The sequence below is a fragment of the Agelaius phoeniceus genome, chromosome Z (assembly GCF_051311805.1).
Source record: "Agelaius phoeniceus isolate bAgePho1 chromosome Z, bAgePho1.hap1, whole genome shotgun sequence".
In the NCBI taxonomy this organism is placed as follows: domain Eukaryota; kingdom Metazoa; phylum Chordata; class Aves; order Passeriformes; family Icteridae; genus Agelaius; species Agelaius phoeniceus.
In genome coordinates this window covers 15,475,862-15,499,015 of record NC_135303.1, presented here as the reverse complement: position 1 = coordinate 15,499,015, position 23,154 = coordinate 15,475,862, and the positions used below count along the sequence as shown (strand labels likewise).

The 23,154-nt window shown below is 36.1% G+C and overlaps 1 protein-coding gene across 4 annotated transcripts in view; it reads left to right on the top strand.

Annotated features, from left to right (window-relative positions):
- The window catches only part of APC (APC regulator of Wnt signaling pathway), a 93,915-nt gene that overhangs the window by 50,854 nt on the left and 19,907 nt on the right, over nt 1–23,154 (top strand). For 3 of the 4 annotated variants that reach the window (XM_077171492.1, XM_077171491.1, XM_077171490.1), the window contains 5 exons: nt 3,815–3,923; nt 5,459–5,572; nt 10,735–10,818; nt 17,294–17,398; nt 20,984–21,106. In XM_077171492.1, coding sequence (XP_077027607.1) covers nt 3,815–3,923; nt 5,459–5,572; nt 10,735–10,818; nt 17,294–17,398; nt 20,984–21,106 — 535 coding nt within the window. The remainder of the gene's footprint in view (nt 1–3,814; nt 3,924–5,458; nt 5,573–10,734; nt 10,819–17,293; nt 17,399–20,983; nt 21,107–23,154) is intronic. The other variant, XM_077171493.1, reaches the window with a different exon arrangement.

Here is a 23,154-nt window from a genome sequence, read left to right as displayed (position 1 = left end):
ACTACCATTTCTAAAATTAAACACTTCTTTTCCCGTGTTTTGTGTATGAACTTGTTTGGCATATTTACTAAATTTCTGTGTATCTAAATGTATATATTTGCTAATCAAGTTTGGATTTTTGCACTTAAACAGACTTTCAAGAACTTGTTGAACTTGACAAGACTAAAATAATTTGGAATAAAATAACACTTTCCAGACATATGCAGCAGGAGACCATTTCCATTCAGTACTTTAACAGGCTGGCACAATATATGCTATTAATGGGCAACAGTGTTTGTGGGAGGACTAAATTATGTATTTAAATATTTACAGCAATTCAGTGGGCACTTGGCATCCAGTCAGGGTCAACCCACCGCACTTGACTGAAGGTGAACTTCTGAGAGGAAGACAGTTTATCAATTGATTCACCTGCCAGAATAAAGATTAAGTTATTGGCACATATCTCACATATTTGCTTGGCTCTCCTCTAATTCTAAAGTTTAAAAAAAGAAAGAGAAAAAAAAAAACCAAGAGAAAAATGGGCAGTGGCAGCACTGTGCTTTTAAATTGCCAGTTTAGAATACTCTAATAATGAAATAGCTCTTGCTTTCTCTGGCTATTTCCAGGAATACTTAGTAAGAGCATCATATCAACAACAAAACTTTTCAGAGTATACTGCAGGTTAATTTTTGTATTTGCCCTTGGCAATTTAGCAAATTTAATAATCTCACCTTTTTAAATTCTGTAATTGGCTACTAAAGATGACAGTCTTCAGTGAAATTTATTATATTTTTATATATTTTATATGAAAATGTTTGTATGCCTTCTTTATTCCTTCTGGTTTATGCCATTTCCTTTTTTATTTCTTTAATGTTGATTTGGAGCATTTTCTATCTTTTGGCTGGTTGGTAAAACTTACCTCAAACTTTACAGCATCAGAAATGCTTTTCAAGATTTTATTTTATCTCCCACCAAGTGAAGTGAAAGTATTAATTATAGTTGTAATTTACATAATGCAAGTAGAGTAGCATATAGTTTGTTTCTATTCTCCCTTTTAGCCAGGAATAATATTGACATAATTATGCAGAAAATACTTGCAAAAGAAGTCAAGAGTTTTCTGCATTCATTCTGCTTCCTCTATCGTTGGAAGCTTCAGAAGTGCCACATGAGAAATCTTTGAAAAACCCACCCTTCAGAAGAACAGCTCAAATTGAAAACTTTTTGTTAACTTATAAAAATAGTGTCAAGTTCCAAAAGCTTTCTCCATTTGCTTTGCTGAATTCTCCGTGAACTTAACAGGGTATGACACAGAACAGAATTTTCTCTGATGAAAAAAGTAAAAGTCCTAATGTAGACATCTTGGGGGTATAAAAAAGATGGAATAACTGCACTGGTTTTTTTCCATCTTGTTTTTCATTACCAGTAGCAGCTCTTCCACTTAAAATCCTCTCCTAACCCTGAGAAGCTCCAGGAGGCTGAGAAGCAGCTGTACTTCTGGTTAGAGTAGTATCTGAGAGTAGTGTTCAACGTGGGGAACAGCTTATCAGACACATCTACAGAGAACTGCTGCTTCTTGCTGCTTATTTTCAAGAAAACTGAAGTGCAGCCTGCTGTTGTAGCAACCTTTCAGGTTCTGTGCTGAGAGAACTTAAAGACTGTTAAACCTGCATTCTTACAGAGCAGTGATACCAAACTAGTAATCCCAAATAAAGCATCACTTCAGAAGACAAAATGACAATATTAAATTAACAAGTCACCCTTGGGTCATGCATTATGTTATTTATGCAGCACTGATGGTTCCTAAGTTATTTTCTTGCTTCCAGCATCCATTGTGCATGTCAAAGCAGATTGAATGACACACTGTCTCACATACTGAATACCCTGCATTTCATAAGAGGAACTTAATCACATGTTTACTTAGCTGAAAGTAATCCCTCCGGTTTCTGCTACCAGTTCTTTGACATCCAGAGGCAGAATTAGTCAGTCCTTTCACATTTGCAAGTCCTCAAAAGTGAAAATACTTTTTATAAGGATTGCATTAATTGTGCTTTTGCAAATTTTATTTCACAGCCTGGACACAACTGGTGCCTGGGCACTCAAGGTGGTAAAAAGGGAAACTATGCAGAATTCCACTCTGTCCAGAGATTAGGCACTAGGGCTGTGTGGCAAGAGAATGGGCAGGTGGGAGGCAAAAAAAGCTTTCTCAACAAGCTTTTCCCAAGCACCATCTATTAGTTTTGCCTTCAGTCTGTCTAAAGGACTTTAAGAATTTCTGCCAGTCACATCCTTGTGACTGAAGAATTACGGCTGTCCTGTGATACTGCTCCAGTTACCTGCCAAATTATGGTAATTGTTACTTCTCTTCAATCATTTTTATTGTAAACCTTGGCATCCTTAAAACAAAAAGGTCTCAACGTGACTATTGGATAAAGTCTGGAAATTTATGTAATTTTGTTCATGTTTACAAACATTTAGCACTCTTAGATATGTGGTTTTCCAGTCTCCCATTGAAGGGGAGGGATCCTCTCATTCAATTTTCCATTTGCAGGCAGGCCAGGCCACTTGTATAGGATATGGACTAAATGTTAAATCATCAAAATTAGCTTGAAATATTTTTAAAGCAAGAAATAAGTCAAACAGATTATTTTAAATACAAATTTTAAAGTTCTTTCTTCTTTGTTTTGTGTGGAAGATGGATTACTATCTCAAATAATGTCTGTGATGCATGATCAAAATAGTCAGGGGAAATTTGTATTTTTGTTGTATGCTGTGTAATTGTTCCTTAATGACTTATGGTAATTATTTATAATGTATTTGTGTGCTTTGTAAAGGTTCATATGCTCTTGCTCAGAACTGCCACAGCCAGAGAGGGATGCAAAAGTTAAGGGATGGAAAATAATAGTGGGCAAACTTGTATGCATCTTTCTGTCTTCTGGCTAAATGTTGATTTTTGTAATTTCTGTTAATGAGCAATATTAAAACATCAGAAGGGAGAGCAATACTCACAGAAAGCATTAGAAAGAAAATAATAAACTTGCATATTAAAAAGAGTGGCTTTCTGTTTATTCCTACTAGACAGATTTTGCTAAAAAAATTTTAGTATCTATTTTGAGGAGTGTTGTAGACATGAGTACTATTTTACTATATTCATAAGATTTAGAATTATATAAAGTTCAGTTCATGAAGGATTGATAAAGTAGCATGTGAAATTTTTAATTTTTTCCCTGGTAGTCTACATATATTACTCATTTTGTCTTTCCCAGTTATTACTCAGGTATGCAGTGTGCTTATGATACCCATTTAAAATAAAGTTTCTAACAGCTGCAAATGTATCTTGTCTATAACATTTGCTGGAAAATACTGGTTTAAAATATTTTAGACACTCATAGAAATGGCTTGTTTTGTGTGCTTTACCCATAGTGTTGCTATAGGTGACAGAATGAGTAAAAGAACAGTGCAAAGGTGAAGATTCTCGATTCAGTAATTGAGGATTGAGGGTTGTACATGTTTCTTTGACAGACCTTTTCTTAAATGTTTGCACTATACAAAATATATTTTTGAAAGAAGCAGGATACAGGTTAACACACCACTAATAACTGGTTTTGCTTTCACAAAATGTCTCTTGGCTTTGGATTTTGAAGTGGGTTTTTTTGAGAAATATGTATATTTTTCTCTCTCATAGATGAGGACCTGAAATGCTTAGCACAGAGGAGTGGATAGGTTGATTAGCCAGGGCCAGGGAACTGAGCTAAATGTCTCCTTAGTGCCTTCTTCAAACTTCCACATGGAAATGAGGTGTTAATGGTGAGAAACTTCCTCCTTCTGCTTTTAATAGATCTCTGCTGCTTGCGGAGCTTGAGAAGGAAGAGAAAGAAAAGGACTGGTATTACGCCCAGCTTCAGAACCTGACTAAAAGAATTGATAGTCTTCCCCTTACTGAAAATGTAAGTACCTTCTGAGTGCTTGATGAGGTGTCTGGTGCTACAGTCTCTGTTTAGATGCTGTCTGTATTTTATTAATTTGGTGGCATTCTCTACTATCACTTTAGTTCCAAATTTTTTTTTCATTCAGTACATAATGATAACTTAGCCTAAGTAATGCATTTCATATAGAATTTTACACATCAAAATTCATACATGTCAGTGAAAAGAGAGGAACATTAAGACGTCATTGTGACAAATTAATTGCATGTCAGTACACTTCCTTAACTCTCTTCTCCCCTGTTCTTTTATTTGGTGGATTTTTCTAGTTTTGAGAATAATATTAGCATATGACAATGTACACAAGAGCTGGTTTTTTATAACAATCAGTAAAGTGATTCTATAGCCTATGCAGGTGTTTGCTGTAAGCTTTTACCTTGGTGTCTCCAAAGTATTTATAGTCAAGTCACTGTTATCTGGGATAATAAAGATGTCTGATATCCCACATAATGCAGGATTTCCTGTTAGATGTCAGCAACATGGATGTATCTTCAGTGCATCCTTCACACATAGAGTTGGGAAGGTGTGGTTGAGAGAGTCACACCTGATGAAGGTTCAGTCAACCTTCTGGAAATGGAAACAGACGGCAGAAATACTTCTTCAGTGAGCAGAAGTAACACTGAGTCATAGCTGAGCTTAGCAGAGCACCAGAACCAAGGCAGAAGGCCTGAAAAAGATTTTGAGGAACTGCAACCCATTCTCAAAGCACTGTCAGCTGTTTCTGTGTCACTCTGTCATAGGTTTTTAAGTTTGTCTCCTCTGTTCCATGGATAAAGAATTCACTTAGCTGCTCTTAGGATTAGAATGCATTACTTAACGTCTACACTAAAGGTCTTTTTTGGCAATTTATATCCATTACTACTTAGGCCAGACACAGCAAAATGACAGGTCCCATTTGGTCCTTGCAGATGATTGTCTTGTTTTGACTTTCTGAATTGACCTTGGTGAAGTCTTCTGGAAAGACTGCTCTTGGAAACTCATTTATTTACAGACTGAGTAATTGTCCAAAGCCAGTGAAGAGCTTTGCTCCTGCCTTGAAATTTCTTTTAGTTCAAAAGTCCCTTAGGCTGTATTGCTGCTCTTGGGTTTAACACTTGGGCTCTTTTCACAGGGTTGTTAGAAATAATATAAATAGCAGCAGTATGAATACCACCACTATGTGCAGTAGCTTAATACATCTGAATATTTTTGAAAATGCCAATTCTGATGGCACACATCACAGTTTTGTTGGTAGCAGGCATGTGTTCCTGTAAGCAATTATACTTTCTCAATGCTTATTATATTTAGTCATTTGACAAAACTCAGGTATAGTCTACTCGTTGAACATTGCTGTGTACTTGTTTTTCACAATGCAGTCATGTTCTAAGAATGTATTACTATGTTTTGTTTGTTTATGAAATTTGTTGTAGAAAAGTAATAGTTCTGCCTTTTGTTCTGAGAAATACATTGGTTACATCAATGTTATTTGCTAAAATGCCTTCCCTGTACTCTTGTTTCAGTTCTCCTTGCAAACAGATATGACCAGAAGGCAGCTGGAGTACGAGGCCAGGCAAATCAGAGCTGCAATGGAGGAACAACTGGGCACTTGTCAGGACATGGAGAAGCGAGCACAGGTAGAGTTTGTCTTTCACCATTAAAAGCATGGGAAAAGGTTTTCCTGCATATTTATTAAATTATTGGTAATTGTACCTTTAAACTGTGTGTAAACGCAGCACTTAGCCTTTCAAATATACAAATATGAATCAGAACATAGGAAGTAATTACTCGGCAAAAAGTACCCTCATCTGCCTGTTGTAAATAATCCTTTTTATTCAGCGGATGTAGACAATTTATCCAAGAGAAAATACTTTTTAATGATAATTTCCTTACAATTCACTACCATTTTAGCTTTAGAAAAGCCAATGTATTTGCAACTGCTTAATTTTTCATCTTTTTGCTGGATTTCTTCATGCTTCTATGTCAAATAAAATCCAGCTACTGTTCTTAATTTTCCTTAGCCAGAAAAGATGTATAACAAGATGTTCAAGTAAAATGTAATTCACATACATATCTGGAAGTTGTTTGCTCTCACCAGGAGTTGTTTTGCATTCATGATGAGGATATGTACATATCTAACCACATGGCCCACCCATTTGGAAGTATAAATTAGAATGCAGTCATGTGCAAATCATAAATTAAATAATCAGTTGGTTGCTGGTTATAAAAAAGAATCCTCCATAGTAGGAGAACAATTTGAATTATTTATTAGCATGCATTTCTAGACGTATTAAATAACCAATTTAGTAAGATTTGGGGTTTTTTTGGTGAATGACGATAATCAGTTTTTTTCAGTACAAAGTCTTCCTAGGCTCTATCTCCCTCACTAGGTTGACTCAACACAAAATTTTGCTACATGAGAAACATTTCTAATTTGGCTTTACATTTAAAGTAAAGCAGCTGTTCTGATTACAAGAGGTAATCAAAATAGTTGCTTTAAAGTGAGTAATCTAGTAGGACTTCTACAAAAATTCCTACAGTTGAAAGTATTTAGCCAAAGAGATACCCTGCAGCTGTTGGGTTATGTGTGCAGGGCTGTGCAGAGAATTGTCTGTGCTGATATTCTCAGACAGGCACAGGTTCAGTGTGTTGGGGGAGTCACTGGCTCTGATCTGGGAGCTGTAAGGCAGTTACCAAGGTTTATCAGCAGGGGTGATGCCCTCCACAGTTTCAGCTGTGCACTTTGTGTCAGCCTGTCCCAGGTGAAGATCGTGGGCAGCAAAACTCCTGGGAAACTTCTGCTGCTGTTAACAGGCTTAAGTGAGAGGAAGATGAATTAAGCTAAATAGAAATAAGCTAAGCAGGCTAGGCTGCTGGCAGCATTCTAAATGCACTCAGGCAGGGATCAAAAGAAATTATTCAGACACACAACTTGGCTGTGGTTTTATCACTATATGGAAGTAATCAAGCTGACCATGCATTTGCTTCTTCCCTGATTGTTGGGGTTTTAAATTTGGTGGGGGGAAGAATGCTGCCAAGATGTTGTTGAAACATTTTATGGATTTCTGAATTAATGTTTGACATGGGTTCTGTCACAGCTGTTTCACTCTCTCTCTGTATGTGTGTAACATTTACATACTTGCAGAAATTACAGTGCCTATTGTGATTATATATAGATTATTGAATACAAAGTAACTACTTCTACATGTGCTTCTTGTGAATTTAACTGGTAATTCTCCTTGGTTTCATTCTGCCACGGACCAGTGCCAAAAATGTGTAGAAGCTCACTGATGTACAAATACATAAGAGCAATTCCTGCATTATTTCACTGTGATCTTTAAATTTGCAAAATGAAGCTTCTGTATTTGGCAAGGATATTCAGCTTAGTAGTTTTACCATTTTCTTTCCGCTCCATATTTTCTTTCCACCCAAATTGATAGTGATATATAATACTATGCAAAATGTAGGCTGGAGGGAGGGAATATTTCAGCTACATAAAGGCTGGCATTGCAGACATCTCTGAATTAAGAGTCCCAGAGATTATTCTGTGAGGGAGCTGGTAACCTGCAGTTGCCCAGGTAGTCACTGCTCTTTCTGTGGCTGCCCTTTCTCATGAGCCTTGAAACAATGGCTTTCTCCCATTTTTAGTGTGGCATGATTTGGCTTTGTTTCCTTCTGAAGCAACTTAACTCACAGCAACTCACTGTTGATGTCTTCTATGAAGATTGTTCACAACTACTTGCCCAGCAGTTGCTCAGAAAGATGAAAAAGAAGGGTTTTGGCAGTTTATTTCAGCTACTTTAATGATTTATACTAACTTAGAAACTTGTAACTATTCTCTGAAGCCAGTAATTTCGCATAGTAGTGCTTACTTGAAAAAAAGGAAAAAAACATTCTTAACGATGTTTTATTTTTACTTTTTTTATTTGTTCAAAGGTTGTTACTGTAGCAAGCAATAGTTGGCAAGTAGCCAATATATTTAGTTATAAGTAGAAGCAAACTTAATTTCTGTAAGATATATTTTAAAATATTTCAATTCTAAGACTGAATGCATGTTCACATAGAATTTATTTTTCAAGCCAGAACAAAAAGGCTCTAATTTTTTTGAGGTTAAGAGTTCCTTAAATTCTTATGTTAAATTACCATTCTTATAAGAATTTATCCCAAGATCTCTAAAAGTTGGCTAAAACAGCAGAACACTAAAGATACAAGAAAATTTAGTTCCTGGACTTTCACACGATAAACATTTCAGCACTGTTATATTTATATGCTGGTCTTGTATATATACCAAGCCGTTAATGCATTTGTCTATTATATATGTTTATTTTGGAAAAAAACCCAACCAAACAAAAAAGGCAGACAACATTTTGAAAACAAAATGTTATTCCTTGTTTTTACTTTCTATATAGTGATTATTTTTCTCTCACTGTGAGTGTGGAGGAATTTTATTTTTGCTTTGTTAGACATGTTACTGGGGCAATGAAAACCAAATAATGTGTAACTTCAAATGTAAAGTTACTTTCTGCAACTATTTTATGTTTATAAAAATTACAAGTAAATACAATAATAAATGGGAATGTAGTATGAACAAATAGAAATCAAAGGTGATATTTCTCAAGTAGGTTCTAAAGTTAAGAACATTGTTGCTTGTTCCATTGTTTTGCCCATTTGCCAGTAGGCTTCACCCCTTTGTGGCAAGAAATGCATCCCTTTTTTCTGTTCTGCAGTGTTTGGCACAAAGTACAGTCCTGGTTAGTGGAACTCCCCAGTTTCCCTGTACTAGAAAAAAGTTAATTAGAAGTATGATCTGATGTTTAAATCTCTGGACTGAAATTGGAAAGGGTGGATAGAATTCCTGTCCCTTTGGAGGACTCAGTAATACTTGGCAAATCATGCAGTAGTTAATTGTTTTCATCTGCACAACATTTTTTTCCTGTGTTTAGGTGCATATATAAAGATACTCCGATATTCTTGATGCCCTTTATTGGCTACATTGCTGGTTACACAGAAAGAAACTTGATTTATGGGAAATTTTGGGGAGACCTGTGTCTCTTGAGTGCTTGAAAGGGGACCTATAAGAAACTTCTTAGCAGGGAATAGTGATAGGAGAAAAGGTAATGGCTTAAAATTAATGGAGAGTTGATTCAGATTAGATACAAGATAGAAATGTTCTATGGTGGGAGTGGTGAAACACTGGAAAAGGTTGCCAAGAGGCTGCAGGGGCCCCATCCCTGGAAACATTCAAGGTCAGACAGGCTTTCAGCAACATGATTTACTTGAAGATGTTCCTGTCCTTGGCAGAGAGTTTGGAGTGGATGACCTTCCAAGGTCCCTTCCAACCCTGACTGCTCTATAATTCTATTAAATTCAAGTAATTCTTAAGGACAATGAGAAATGTATTTTGTCAGTCATGCATCATGTCACCAATACAGATATTACCAAAATATTTTTCTATTATCTTTCTAATACTTAAAAATTTATTGAACTAGGAGCAAAGGGTGGGATAAATTATCTGCTTACCTCTGTGCTGAAGCTTTTTTGTATTTTCCAATACTTTGCTTTACAAAATCAAATCAAATGTATAGCTTAAAGTTATACCTTTCTAGCTCTGCTAAATGTTGATGCTTATGGTGTTTTCCCCACAGCTGCTTCTGATGCGTGTTTCAGTAATTCATATTTTTTGGTTATGTTTTGTGTTTCTAAATTTTCTAGATAGCATTGTGTTTCTATTGCATGTGCATCTTCTGGCATTAGCACCTTTTGAAAGTTCATCTTATTTCCATTTTCAGATTATAAACATGTCAAATAAGGTCGGTTATAATGCTGATCTTTGCAGTGTCTACTAGATTGCTTTTCTAGTATAGCACTGTAAATGTTAATCAAATAAAGGCATTAGAACTTTTTTCAACAATATGTCTATTTTATTAATCTATCCATGGCACCAAAAAAAAATACTGTTTAATCAGTTTGGTCTTCTGCCCACATTTAAAGTCAAATAATGTGAATTTATTAAATTATCAAGGTTATACACTGACTGTTTTACAGACTGATAATGCATCCTGTCCTTCACTACAATTTGTGTGGAGTACGTGTATCCTTTTACATTTGGAGTCTCTTAATATTCCCTGTTCTTACCACAGAATGGTTGCAGTGGGAAATGTGTAGCAATATGCCTGTAAAAGACTGATTCAGAGATGTCTGTAAAATCCCAGATAAACCAAAGAAGCAGTATGTAGATTTTTTTTTTAATATATATATATACTTAGCCTGTTAAACTCTTTGAGATTTGTAGGAGCAGAGAATCATCCAAGGTTGGGCATAAGCAAAATTCTCACATCAGTATAGCAACTGAATGTAATAAAAATCTGTCAGGGTCTCATACCTTCCAAGACACTCTGCAAATAAAAATATTTCTCAGATCACTAAAAGGCTAGTAAAATTCTGATACTAGAGATGAAAGTGAAGTAATATGCCAAAGATCTGCATAAAATGTCAGTTTCAGAAACAGGAATATTGTGCAAGTTAAGGGGAGCATTTTTAAATACCTAAATGTGTGCTGTGTGACAACCTATTACATCCAAATGAGTATTCAGTGTTATTAGAACCCCAACTATTCCCTTGCTTGTTTTCATTACAAAGAACACATGAATTACTGCGTGTAGTACCTCTGCTTGTATCTACTAAAGTATGTATTTTTGTAGTCAGCAGTATTTGCCAAGAACTTTTCATGCTGTCACTCTGTACAGTAAGTAAAAGGAGCTTTTGAACAAAATTAAATGTGAAAATCCATTCATTTCAGGCAAGGGTGGCCAGAATTCAACAAATTGAGAAGGACATTCTTCGTATACGTCAGCTCCTGCAATCACAAGCAGCTGAAGCAGAGGTTAGTGAGCAATAACTTGCTTTTTTTTATTGTGGGATGTGTATTTTCTCTAAAAAACCCAAAATATTTTAATAAAGTGGTAGGCAGGATTATTCCCATCAGCTGTTGATGTCACAATCAGGTAGTCAATATTCTTGGACTGTTACTTGCTCTGTTTCTAATGAACTGAGGATGGAATACTTGGATTAGTCCTCGTACTACTGTGGAGCTTCTATCCACAGTAGTATGAGGACTGTAAGTTAAAAGTTTAGCTTGAAATTTCACTGAAAATGTCAATGTGCAATGTGCTTATGAAGGCTGAGTCCTGGTTTTAGAAATAATTAAAACAATCAGTTGTACATGCCTTTGTAATTATGAATCTGTGATAAGCACCTTCATTTTTGTTTGTCTTTTGAAGGAGATAAGATGTAAAAAAAGGATGAATAGAGCTTCTGTCAGACTTCATTATAGAAACCTGGTATATTTTAGTGTTTAAGTACAGGGTTCTATATTAAGAAATGCAGGATGTTTCCTGTAAATTACAAAGTCCATAGCAGTAATTGCCATTAGCAAAAACTGCTCTCGTGGAAATTCACTTAGAATGTCAACTCCATTTCTTGTACTGGTAAATTAAATTGTGTGTTTGACATGAATATTTTATGACTTGCCTTCACCCAAAATAACTACAAAAAAAGCTCAGAGCATCATTTGAATCACTAAAGGATGTATATTTTTCCATTTTGTAAATGGAAATTTTCCACTTGTTTCATAGTTCCAGGATTTGGGGGGGAAATAAATTCTTATAAGTGATGCAGACCGTAGTGTGTGAAATTAAAGTTGCCTGGGCTATTGATATCAGTCAGTCCAGATGTTTATAGATATTGACAAGATCTCCCTGAGCCTTGTTTTTCTCCAGCTGAACAGGCTCAGTTCTCTCAGCCTCTCTGTGTGTGAGAGATGCTCAGGACCTTTAAGGACTGCTGAACCCTGCAGAGGACTTGTTTCAGTGAATCAATCGTAATCCAGCTTTATTGTGCTGGGCAGGCCTGAACAGGACTTTGGATGCTGAGGGGAGAGGAAGGTCCACCTCCCTGGCCCTGCTGACAGTATGCCCCTCACTGCAGCAGAGGACAGTGTTGGAATTTTTGCCTCAAGACCTTTGAAAGGATGGCGCAGCAGGACCTCCAGGTGCTTCCCAGCTGGACAGCTACAGCCTGTGCTGGTGCCTGGGGTTGTTCCTTCACAGATGCAGGACATTGTACTCCCCTTCTTGAACAGCCTGAGCTTCCTCTCAGCCCATTCTACCCACCCATCTAGGCCCCTTTGGAAGGCAGCTGAACCCTATGCTGTATCAGCTTCTCCAGCTTGAGGAGAGTACACCATGTCCCAGCATGCAGATGTTGGACAGTATTGGACTCAGTTTGCTTCCAGCTGTACTTTGTGTTACTGATTGCACCCCCCTGATTGCTAGCTATTCCAGCAGTTTTCAGTCCACATCCCTGTCCCTCACCTCCTGCTTGCTCCCTGAGCAGCAGTGCAGGGATGTGCCAGAGAGCAGCACCCAGCCATGCCCATTGCCCAGCACAGGCCTGGGAGCGTTCCCAGCAAGGCAGCTGTGCTGCACGTTGTTCTTCTTGCGCGCCTGTGCTCAAGGACGTGCTCTTATCTCAGCTGTGTGCATTGCCCTTGTGTTCCCATCAGCCAGGGCTCCTGCTTGCCAGCCCTATCTTCTGTCCTCTGTTATTTCTGGTGTAATGCTCTCACTGCCTGGTTGACCAGCCTCTCAACAGATACTTTTGCCTCATATAGTCAGACAGAGTGTTTATCTTTTACTCTGGTAGAAAAAGAAAGACAATATTTTGTGATGCAACTATAGAAAAAAGGTTGTTTCATAGTTTTTCACTCCTGCCAAATCATTTGGCTGCCTCATACACTGAAGGTCTGATATATTGAAATTTTTGCATGATGTGTCTTATCTGGAAAATGTTTGGATATCTGGTTGCATAGTTACATGTTTTAGGACAGACTTACCAGCATGCTGATGGTGGTAAAGGAGGCAGTCACAAGACACACCCTAATACTTTACAGTGTGTTTTAGTAATTTCCGAGTGATGACCATCTCCTACAGAGAACAGCTAGATCTGAAATTGTCTGGTGGTGCAGTAACACTGCGAAGTCCATATAATTGAAAAATACAAACATGAGACATTTTTTATATTTTTATCCAGTGCCTGATACTGAATAAGTATATTTTTTTGAGAAGAAGTCTATACAGTAGTGGGGAAAAGCTGGAAAATTCTTTTAACCTTAGCACAATAGGGTTTGATCCCTGTATTTGTGGTTAATGCTTAGTTTTGTACCATTCAGTGCTTAGTACAAATGCCAGAGATTAGCAAAGCCTTGTGTTAACTCCCTACATCTGTGACTAATAAGTTGTGTTCCAACTAATGCTTCCTTATTTACTTATATCAGTAATTATTATGTACTAGCTGATACATTAGTTTTGAGAACAAGGATTCTGTGTGACAGCAAAGAATGATAAGAGAAGTACATTATGGCATGATCACATATTTGAGATACTCTCAAGGAGAAAAGATTCATCAGAAAATCTGAACTGTATCCAGATAAGTCCATGAAAATAATTAGCATATATGCATATATTCAGGAAATGTGATGAATATGTATTTGTTTCAGGAATATACCCTGGTCTGTTAGTCTGTTACTGAGCATGCTTTGAGCAGAATTCCCCATGCATTCAGCACTGGTAATAAAGAAATGTTGGCTTTCTGAGCTGGTAAATTGGTTGGAGAGTTTATTTCCTGGTTTTTGGTGCCAATAACCAAATTGAATATGCTCCTTCTGTTATAAAGATCTGGTAACAACAATAATAAATATCACAGCTTATCTGCTGATACAGTAGGCCCTGTGGTGATACCAGTCACTGTGGAACCCAAGTGCAATATATCTTGAAGAGTAAGACCAAATATAATGCTATGGCGTAAAATCAGCTTTTGGGAGTCAATGAGCAGAGAAAATTCTCACACACATTTTATCACATTTTTAAGGTTTGGCAAATTGCTAAGTCTCATGAATGATTTTAGAAAAATTATTCTAGACCTGTCCAGAAAGAATTTTCAGCTCTTGGGTACAATATGAAATTATTTAAAAGGAAAAAGGAAATTTTTGGCAGTAGTTGTACAAGCCCTTCTTTCATAATATCTGTAACTTGAAAATACTTCCATTGGGCAGTGTTGCCGTAGATAAAATGTAATGGATTTTTTTCTTCCTGAAATTATGCTCAGCAGGTTTTATACTGTGATGGACAAGAGCATTCTCAGTCATTTTTCTCACAAGAGTTTCTTTTGTCTTCGAATCAACCGTAGCAAAATTATTTCTTACAGTTTCATTTGTTGCATTTTCCATTTTCTCATATATCTCTTAATTATACATGTATGTCTATTGTGTTTAATATGGAGTAATGGCAATTCCTAATGAATATGTAAGCATCAGCATCTCAGGTTGACAAAGCATTAGGTAAAATTATTTGTAATTGGGTTTCTTAGCAGAAACAGTCAAGGTCTAGTGTGCTAGCTAGAGTTTATAATTTTCTACTAATAAATACATGGAAATTAATAACTGATAATGATAATTCTTGCTGACTTCAGAAGCACGTAGAACATTGTGGCAAATGCGATGGAAGGAGTAGCTCCATGTCCCTGTAATCAGCACATGCAGTCTCCCACAATTTTGCTGCAAGAGCAAACAAGAGAACTCTGTCAAACTGACTTTCATGATCTGATGCCAAAATTCAGCAATGGCAGGGGTTACAAAGCCAGCTGAGGCCTCCTCAAAAGTCATGCTTCAAAACAGGTTAACCCAGGGGACCTGTGTGCCATTCTCTGGCTGCTGTGCCTCACGTAGGGTTTACAGAGCCTGCTGCTGTTCACATGCTGTTCTTTGCTGATGTGGTTGGTGGCTTCTGTATTTTCTTCCACAGGTCCTGTGTTGAGTGTTAAAAGGCACCATGAAGGAGAGGATATACTTTCAGTGGTTATATGGCCTTTCTAACCATTAATCTGCAGTCTGTCAGATGAATATTAATTTATTTACAGTAATACTGTATCTATACAAAAATATTTTTACATTATCCATCTGCATGGATATGTGCTATTTTCATATGTAATAAATAAATATGTTTAATCATTTTATACATTATAATAATACATATTTATATAAATACTCCATTTTCAACTAATAACCTGCTTTCTGCTGCCTGTGTTGTTATTAACTCTTTTGTGCCAGTCTGCATTAAGAGAACAGTTCACTTCAAATTACTTCAGTGGCTGAAGTGGTAGGGAGTCTTCACTGAGAATTCGCAGATTTGATGTTCAAGTCCAGCTGATAACTCATGTGACAGTAATGGGTTTGTACGTTTTGAGCACATTCTGCATCTCAAATCAGATAAGCCCTGCTAGTAACTGTTAAAAACTGCCTTGCAAATTAATTTGTGCGTTGAGTTGACTACATTTTGTATTGGCATATTCTTCAGAGTGCTTAAGGGAAATGGGAAAGTATCTCATTCTTAAATAGCTTGTAGAAAACAAATGTATGTTAATAGAAGCAGAAAGTGTTAAAGGAGAGCAGAAACTTTTCTTGTCAGGGAATGAAATATCTCTGTGTCTGTGCTGTGGATGCAGCAGAACTATTTAATAGATACACCCCATTTTCACCACCCTGTCCCAATCCCCAGGAGTGTTCTTGGAAAAGGAGTAGTATTCCCTCTCAAGTGACCCAGTGGGTCAGAGCCCTGCTAATGAACCATTCAGATTTTCACCTCTAGGCATGTCCAGTACTACTTTCTTCATGCTTTGCAGTCATTTAGTGACTGGAAAAATCTGTCTTGATTTTGTCAAACTCATAATTACATTTTATTCAAGATTGAAGTGTGTTGTGAGACAGGAATTTAGCATTATACTGAATTCACTTCATGTACAGCAAGGCCTGACCTTAACTGAGTGCCCGACTCTTGTATTGAGTTTCTTCAGTTACTGTATGAGCATCAATAGCAGTTTCATTTTATACACAGTGACAGAGAGGGTGAAAAATTAGATCAGATTTCAGAAAGAAGTAACACTGTGTGTGCTAAAATACTTGGAGATTTGCTTTGTGGCTTATTTTCTGTAAGTGAAGGTATAACGTCAAGGAATTTTTAACCTATATTGTTTCCAATTTCCTCACATTACTAGTTTGTATAATAGCCTGCATTTTTTTACATACCTTATTCATTTAGTTAAACTATATTTACACTTTTGAATTTTTCCCTAGATTAATTACTTCACGTGCTGATTAGTGGTTTCTGAAATTCTGCTTAATGTTAAGTGAGACTCTTCTGTCTTAGATGAACAAAACAGAGTTATTTATGCCAGTGATACTGTATGAATTTAATGACTGAGAGTATCCAAAGATGTTTCAGGGCGTGTACATTGAAGAGAGGTATTGCTAAAAGTCAGAGATAAATATCCTTAAAGCATGATGAGGCAGACTGTGCTATGCTAGGCTCTGCAGCTCAAAAACATTGCAGAGCCACATAGAAACTGGATGACATAGACCATATGTGGCTAAACAAATTAATTAAGATTGTGTTGTCTGTTAGGTAGTAGCCTTTCAGTATGTGAAATGAAGCTTGGCAACAAAAGTAATACTTAGAAAATAATATTGCTTTCAACTCCAAACTTCAGCCATTTCCATGGATTATTCATGTCTTTCTGAAAATCTGAAATGTTTTAAACCTATTAATAGCTGATGTTTGATACTTCACATATTTCATAACTGCTCATTTAAATGCCTATCAGCATCAGGAAGACCAATTTAGTTTTTATGTAGATGTATAAAAATCTGTTTTCCTAAAGGAACTGAAACCTCTCTGTACCAGCTTGCCACGTCAGTTAAATTTATTTTGACAAAATTTTAGATGGATCAGTATCAGGCTGTATAAATTTCTTTTCAGTCAAAGTGGTAATTCCTGCACTGTTTGTCCTTGACATTTAGAATATTCTTATAGTAGAGATATCCTTCTGTTCAAGCAGAAATTATTCATCTTTGAACGTGAAGCTTAATTGAACAGTGCTGGCCATGGTCCCCAGTAAAAGCAGGGATCACGTGTCCAGCAGAGTAGACAGTCGTTTGCTCCAATTCTGTTACATTTCTGATAGGGATGTGAGCACAGCTGGTGGAAAATGGTGCTGCTGTGTGTCACAGCAGATCCTTTGTCTTGCAGGGCTGTAATCCTCAGAGGAAATGCTTCTCTTTCATCTCGCAGTTTTTGAAGGCGCTCAGTCTCGGCTGTTAATTTTTGAGGCTCAGGGTTATGAAATGCAAAGTGCTGCTCAGTGGCTTCCTGAGGATGCAGTATTGATGTGCTCACAGCCAAGGAAGCTTTGAATGGTAAATTGTACCTCATTTCTGTTTGTAATTTCATAAACTCTTGTATTAACAGAGAGCACCTCAAAGCAAGCATGAGGCAGGTTCCCATGATACAGAGAGGCAGAATGAAGGTCAAGGAGCAGCAGAAATCAGTGTGGCAACCATCAGTACTGGTCAGGTAAGTAGAGTATTTTCCTTGTTTTAATATAATTAAGTATTTGAGACATATGATGCTTACATGCTGGTATTTAACTTAGTGTGTTTGCATGCCTACTCATTTAAAAAAAAAGTATATTTTTCCTCTTTCCATCTATATCTGGGAAATTTATTGTATTTACTGTAAGGAAGTGTTTGAATAAAGGGACATATAAATATTCAGTAATGCAGGGAGCATTTTTCTTTTGTTTAAATGATTAATGAGCCTAATGGTGTGAAAGAGATGGCAAGAGTGACTACAGGAAATGTATTTCATTGTAGGTGAACGGTAATATAAGAAGTGCTAGTAAATTATGAAAATTGTTCAAATTTTCATTTTAGAAACTACCACTAAGATGCTGGTGATTTTTAAAAAAAGAAGAAAAGCAAATGACAGGTTTATTATTTGAAACTGAAGTATCAATGAGGTAATCTCCTGAAAGTTGGCTGAAGGGTTATTTAAATGCTTCTAAATAATCTTCCATTGCTGTTTCTCCTTTTATTACTGAAATACAGTAGTGGAATATTTTGAGGTATACATTAAATTCTTTACTTATCCTTTAAAATCAATATTTATTACTACTCTCTTTGGCTAAAAATACTTTCGTTTATTTACCATGATTATTTTCTTTCATGATTTCCAACTGTAGCTTAGACATTCCCACTAGTAATTTGGGTTTTTAAAACTTCACACTACAGATTTAATAACTGAATTCATATACAGGATGTTTTTGTTACTCCAGGGAAGTAAAATTATTTAAATATTTCCGAAAGTGTCTTGTAGAAGATTTATCAGAAAGAATTGTGGTTTGGCTGGAATATTTCTCTTGACTAAACATTAAGCACAGCCCATAATTTTGCTTTTGAAATACATTTGATCACCATTTGGAATTAAATTCTATCATCCATATCTTATTGTGGTTCTGACTCTTAATTCTTATGACAGCTTTATTGTTTGAGAAGAAAATAGTTCACTGCTGCTTTTGGGCTGAAAGCATAATGTATTTAAATAATTGATGCATTGTTGCTCTATCATCCATCTTCAGAGAATGAATTAGGAGTTTTTTCTGGGCAATGTATTTTACAGAGATGGAAGGAAAAAGGGATTGACATGTCTTGGCAGACTTATGCAAATGGAAGATCCGTTCATAATTCAGTTGAGGCCTTAATGTTGAGGATTTGTGCAATTTTGACCTTTGCCTTGTAAAAATATATAAAACATGGCTATTCCTTCCTCCTGGTGGGGGATAGAGCCGGGGCACTCTATCTGTTTTAAAACAGCCATCTGGGGATTATTTACTTTCAGTGCAAGTCCAGACTGAGAAGGTTTAATGGATTGGACATAACATTTATTTCTGATAAACCAGCTCAGTATACTTAGAGCAATCATCATTCAGTGGAGTGAAAAAAAAAGTTTTCACCAATTTATTTTGTTCTAATTGATTTTGTAGTCAGTGTTAATTGAATCCAGGATTTTTCACTTTTCAAGTGTGTCCTTTTCAGGACCATCTTTCAGCTGTCTTTTCCATTGCACTCACTACTTTCCTGCTGGACTAAAATTTTGTTTATAGCTTCATTTTGGAAGTTCTATAAAGGAATTTGTTGAGATTGACCATGTTGTTAAGAAAATACATCACAAAACAGAGAAAATTACTCAGCTGGCATGGTAAATAGCAAGGTAAAAGAGTGAGTGAAAGATAGTGAAGTATAAAAGCCAGAAACAAGATGATGTAGACAGGAAAAGATTTTGAAGGAGGAGGTCCTATACAGGAAGGGTCCACCTAACATTTCCTTGTCATTTCCCATTTTCTTGGATAAATGACTGCTCACCTGACATTAGTTCCTTGGCATTAGTCTTTACAAGCCAGTGAGAAATGTAGTTACACTTCAGCTGAGCAGGTGGCCCAGCCATGTGATGGCCCTGAGGGAATTCGTTACCTGAACTGAGGTTGCTTTTCCATCTACACCATGGTGAATTTTAATAGATAGTGCCCCAGACTTGTGTCCTTTTTTACCTTTTTGCATGAAACAATCACACTGAGCTTAATAATGGATAATTTTGGTACGAACACTATGTTGAACCTGTAATCCTCTGAATGTAGTTTGAGGAAATATGAAGGGATTGCAGGGTGTAAAATTCCAGGAATTCATCCCCATATATGTCACATATTCTATAGTGAAGTATAAATAATATATATGTAAATATATGGGAATATTTCCCATATACTTCACTATAGCACTGAACATTATTTAACTGAATTATGGAGAAAATGTAGTCTGATTTTCTTCCTAGGCTTTTAGATTCTGATTTTTTCCCTGTAGTCAACAGAGAAAATAAGGGTTTGTTTACATAGGAAATATAGAATGGAATAAATGGAGTTAATATAAATAATTCCAGTTATACTCTTGTAGCATAAAATACTTCTGGAACATGTATCACATTTTCTATACACATTTCACATGGAAGTGAAATGAGTATAATAATGTTAATGTGTTTAAATATTCCAATATAACTAGATTCTTTTCTGTCTATACAAACACTTCATTAAGTTACTCCTACCTTGTACTTACAAGTCTCTTTCAATTTCATGTTTAAGATGTTGGACTGTATGAACTGCAAAATTCCTCTTTCTTTATGGAGCACATAGAAGAAACAGACATTATTTCAAAGTCTTTTCCATGTAATTTTCTTCAGTGTTACCTATTTTTACTGGGAAAAAAAATTATATCCATTGATCCTCATAGTTCGAAAATGTTTTTCAAATTAGGCTAATAATTCCATTAACTGATTTTAGCTTTTTTAGAGGATCAAATTAAAACTGGTGACTACCTCAGGAATATAGTTATTGATACTAGAAGTGTTCTCTAAACAAATATATTTTTAATTTCCCAGAGCAGAAGGGAAGGGAGTGATATAGTAAGGGAAACATCACAGATAGAAAACAACAGCAAATAAAACGTAAGAATATGAGTGGATAAAAAATGGCAGAAAAAGGAAAAATGTAAATACATGAAATAATTAAAATAAGACAAAGATGCTAATAATTGAGTCTTGCTAATATGGGTAGGAGCATACCTAGATTCTAGGAAAATTACATCAAGTGTTGTCAGCATTATTCTATAGTTTTCACTACACCACTTATGCTTTGCTTTTGAAATAAACAAATTCAGGTGGAGTTATTCATTGCCCAGATCAGTCTCTTCTTACTGGTGGGTTCTCAGATACTACTCCAGTGCGCTACAAAATCTGACATAAAAATGGAGTCTGCTTTTTTCACTGTCAAAATTATTATTCAGTTTGTTCCAAAATCTACTTCTTCTTGGTGAAAATAGTAATTAAATCCATTCAGTTGAAATTACAGTTCTATTGAGACTGAATCTCAGGAAAAAAGGTTAATAGAACCAAGTTTAATAGTGACCTCTCTGTTGTGTCAGGGCAGAGAGGACCTAAGGAGAAGCAGGTTGGTAGTTCATTGCTGTCGGCACAACTGCATCATCCAGTGCTGAAACTCAGTGTTGTTCTGTCCCTCAGACTTTGTTTTATATGAGTTGTTGTTTAAATCTGTAGGGTTCTGCTGCTCGAGTGGACCATGAGACAGCCAGTGTTATGAGCTCTAGTAGTAACTATTCTGTTCCTCGCAGACTGACAAGTCATCTGGGTACCAAGGTAACCGAAGATTACAAACCACAGGTCGCTAATGCTACATTTTTACTAATACAATAACCTCATTGTTTCTGCCAGTAGTACTAATATTATCTGAAGAGTCTTGTCCATACATAGTAATTTTTATTAAGTTAAAATTTTAGTATATTTTTCAGCTTTGAAAATATGTGCACAGAAATCTTTTTTTTGACTTGTTGATGATGAGTTAAGAGTTGTTACTGTAAGGAACAAGCAATTCCTAGAAGCTACTGGGATATCAAAAAACCTTGTGATGTTTCTTTATAATCCATGATGAAAATTAACCTTTTTTAAGAGCGTTTCTTCGAATACTTTTGCAGAGTCCAAATCCACAAAACAGACACAGTTGCCAAGAAATTAAACAGACCAAAAAAATTTATTTAAGCCCTTCACAGCATCTGCCGATAGAAGACTGCACTAAAAAGTACATACACAGCATGAAAAGAGAGGGGAAGAAAAGGGCAAATTCATGAGCCACTGGATCTCATACTGCCTCTGGAATCAGTAGCAGTATGGATATTGTGGGTGGTGTGCTGAGAACAGTTCTCTGGGAAGGTGGACCTATTAATTTTGCATAGTGTTAATGATTTTGGGCCTTAAAACAGTATCACAGTGTTGTAATTTCAGTCCCATGCTGTATGCACATCCTAAATGGAGTTGATAACAGCTGTCTGTCTGCCAGTTTTCACTGCAAACTGTAGAACTCCACAAAGTTACAAGCAGTGGGAAAGCCCTGAATGCAGAAGAGAAGTGAGTGTGGAAGGATACAGGCAAAGACACAGATTTAACTGAGTGTACTCTGGGGTAGGAAATTATTAATATTAATGCCTTAAAAGGGAAAATGGTAGAGATTCTAAATGGAGGAGTACATTTACAGATGCAAAAAGAGATGAGTCTGTGGGCAGTCAGTCTAAACAAGAGAAACAAATAGATTTGTTTGTTTTTCCTATAATACATGAGCTGCAACTTGGAGGCCTGATTTGGTGGCATCTTCAGCTTTATTCTCTGCCAAAAACTTAACCTTCCAAATCCAAGTAACACTGTATTATAGCTGCCAGTTGAAACATTTGCAAAGAGATACACATAAAGCAAATTAAATTAATTATCCTTTAAGAATCAAAGGCTTTGTTTAAATGCTACATTTGGGGTTTCCCAGACCAGGAAGACAGGATCTCCAAACTGGGATGCTAGACTGTCACAGAAGTCTATTTCAATGGGTTTTGCCATGTGACCATACATTTTAACAAGCTCTTAAGATTTGTATTGCCTCAGCAACCCTGTAAGTGTTTAGAGAAGTCCATGTTACCAGACTCACTATTTAGTCTGCCTGCTGATGTTCTTTTTTTTTTTTTTTTTTGAAACTTGGTATGTGTATTAATCTTCAGGCACATTGGAATTGTCACTGAAGACACCAAATAAAATTATTCATTGACAGGGCAACCAGTGCAAATATCTAATTGTTAGTAGGAAAATTTGTCTAATGGTTCTAAGTCTCATTTCTTCCTTATTTACTATATTCTAGAGAAACATACATGCTGCTACTTTATAATTCCCTTTGATAGTTTCTTTATGTTGTGCTTTGATTTTCAGTGTTCCTGTTTATCTTGGCTTTACAAGTTTGGAGTTTTTAGATAGTATCTAAGATCATCCTCTACATCCTGTTATTCTGCTAAAAGTTGACTAGAAGAATCAAATGTATTTCTTGATTGAAAGATGTTACTGAAGAGTGGGAGTACAAATAGTGCCTTGACCACAATATTACACAAAAGCCAAGGGAATCACTAAAAAAAATCACTATTTTTAATTTTAAGAAGTGGGTTACTCCAAGTTAAATGGGTAATTCTGGGTTTTCATGGCATGAGTTAACTTGACAAATGCTCAATATTTTATACATACTAAATAAGCATTTGTTTGCTTTACTGTTTTTATCCCTGTAAACTTGAAAAAGTATTAATTTAACTCCTTAGTTTTGCATTTGCTCAAAATAATCTGGTTCATATAAAAGTCAGTGATTATAACAAAAAATTATCAGTTAATTTGAGGTATTTTAAAGGAAA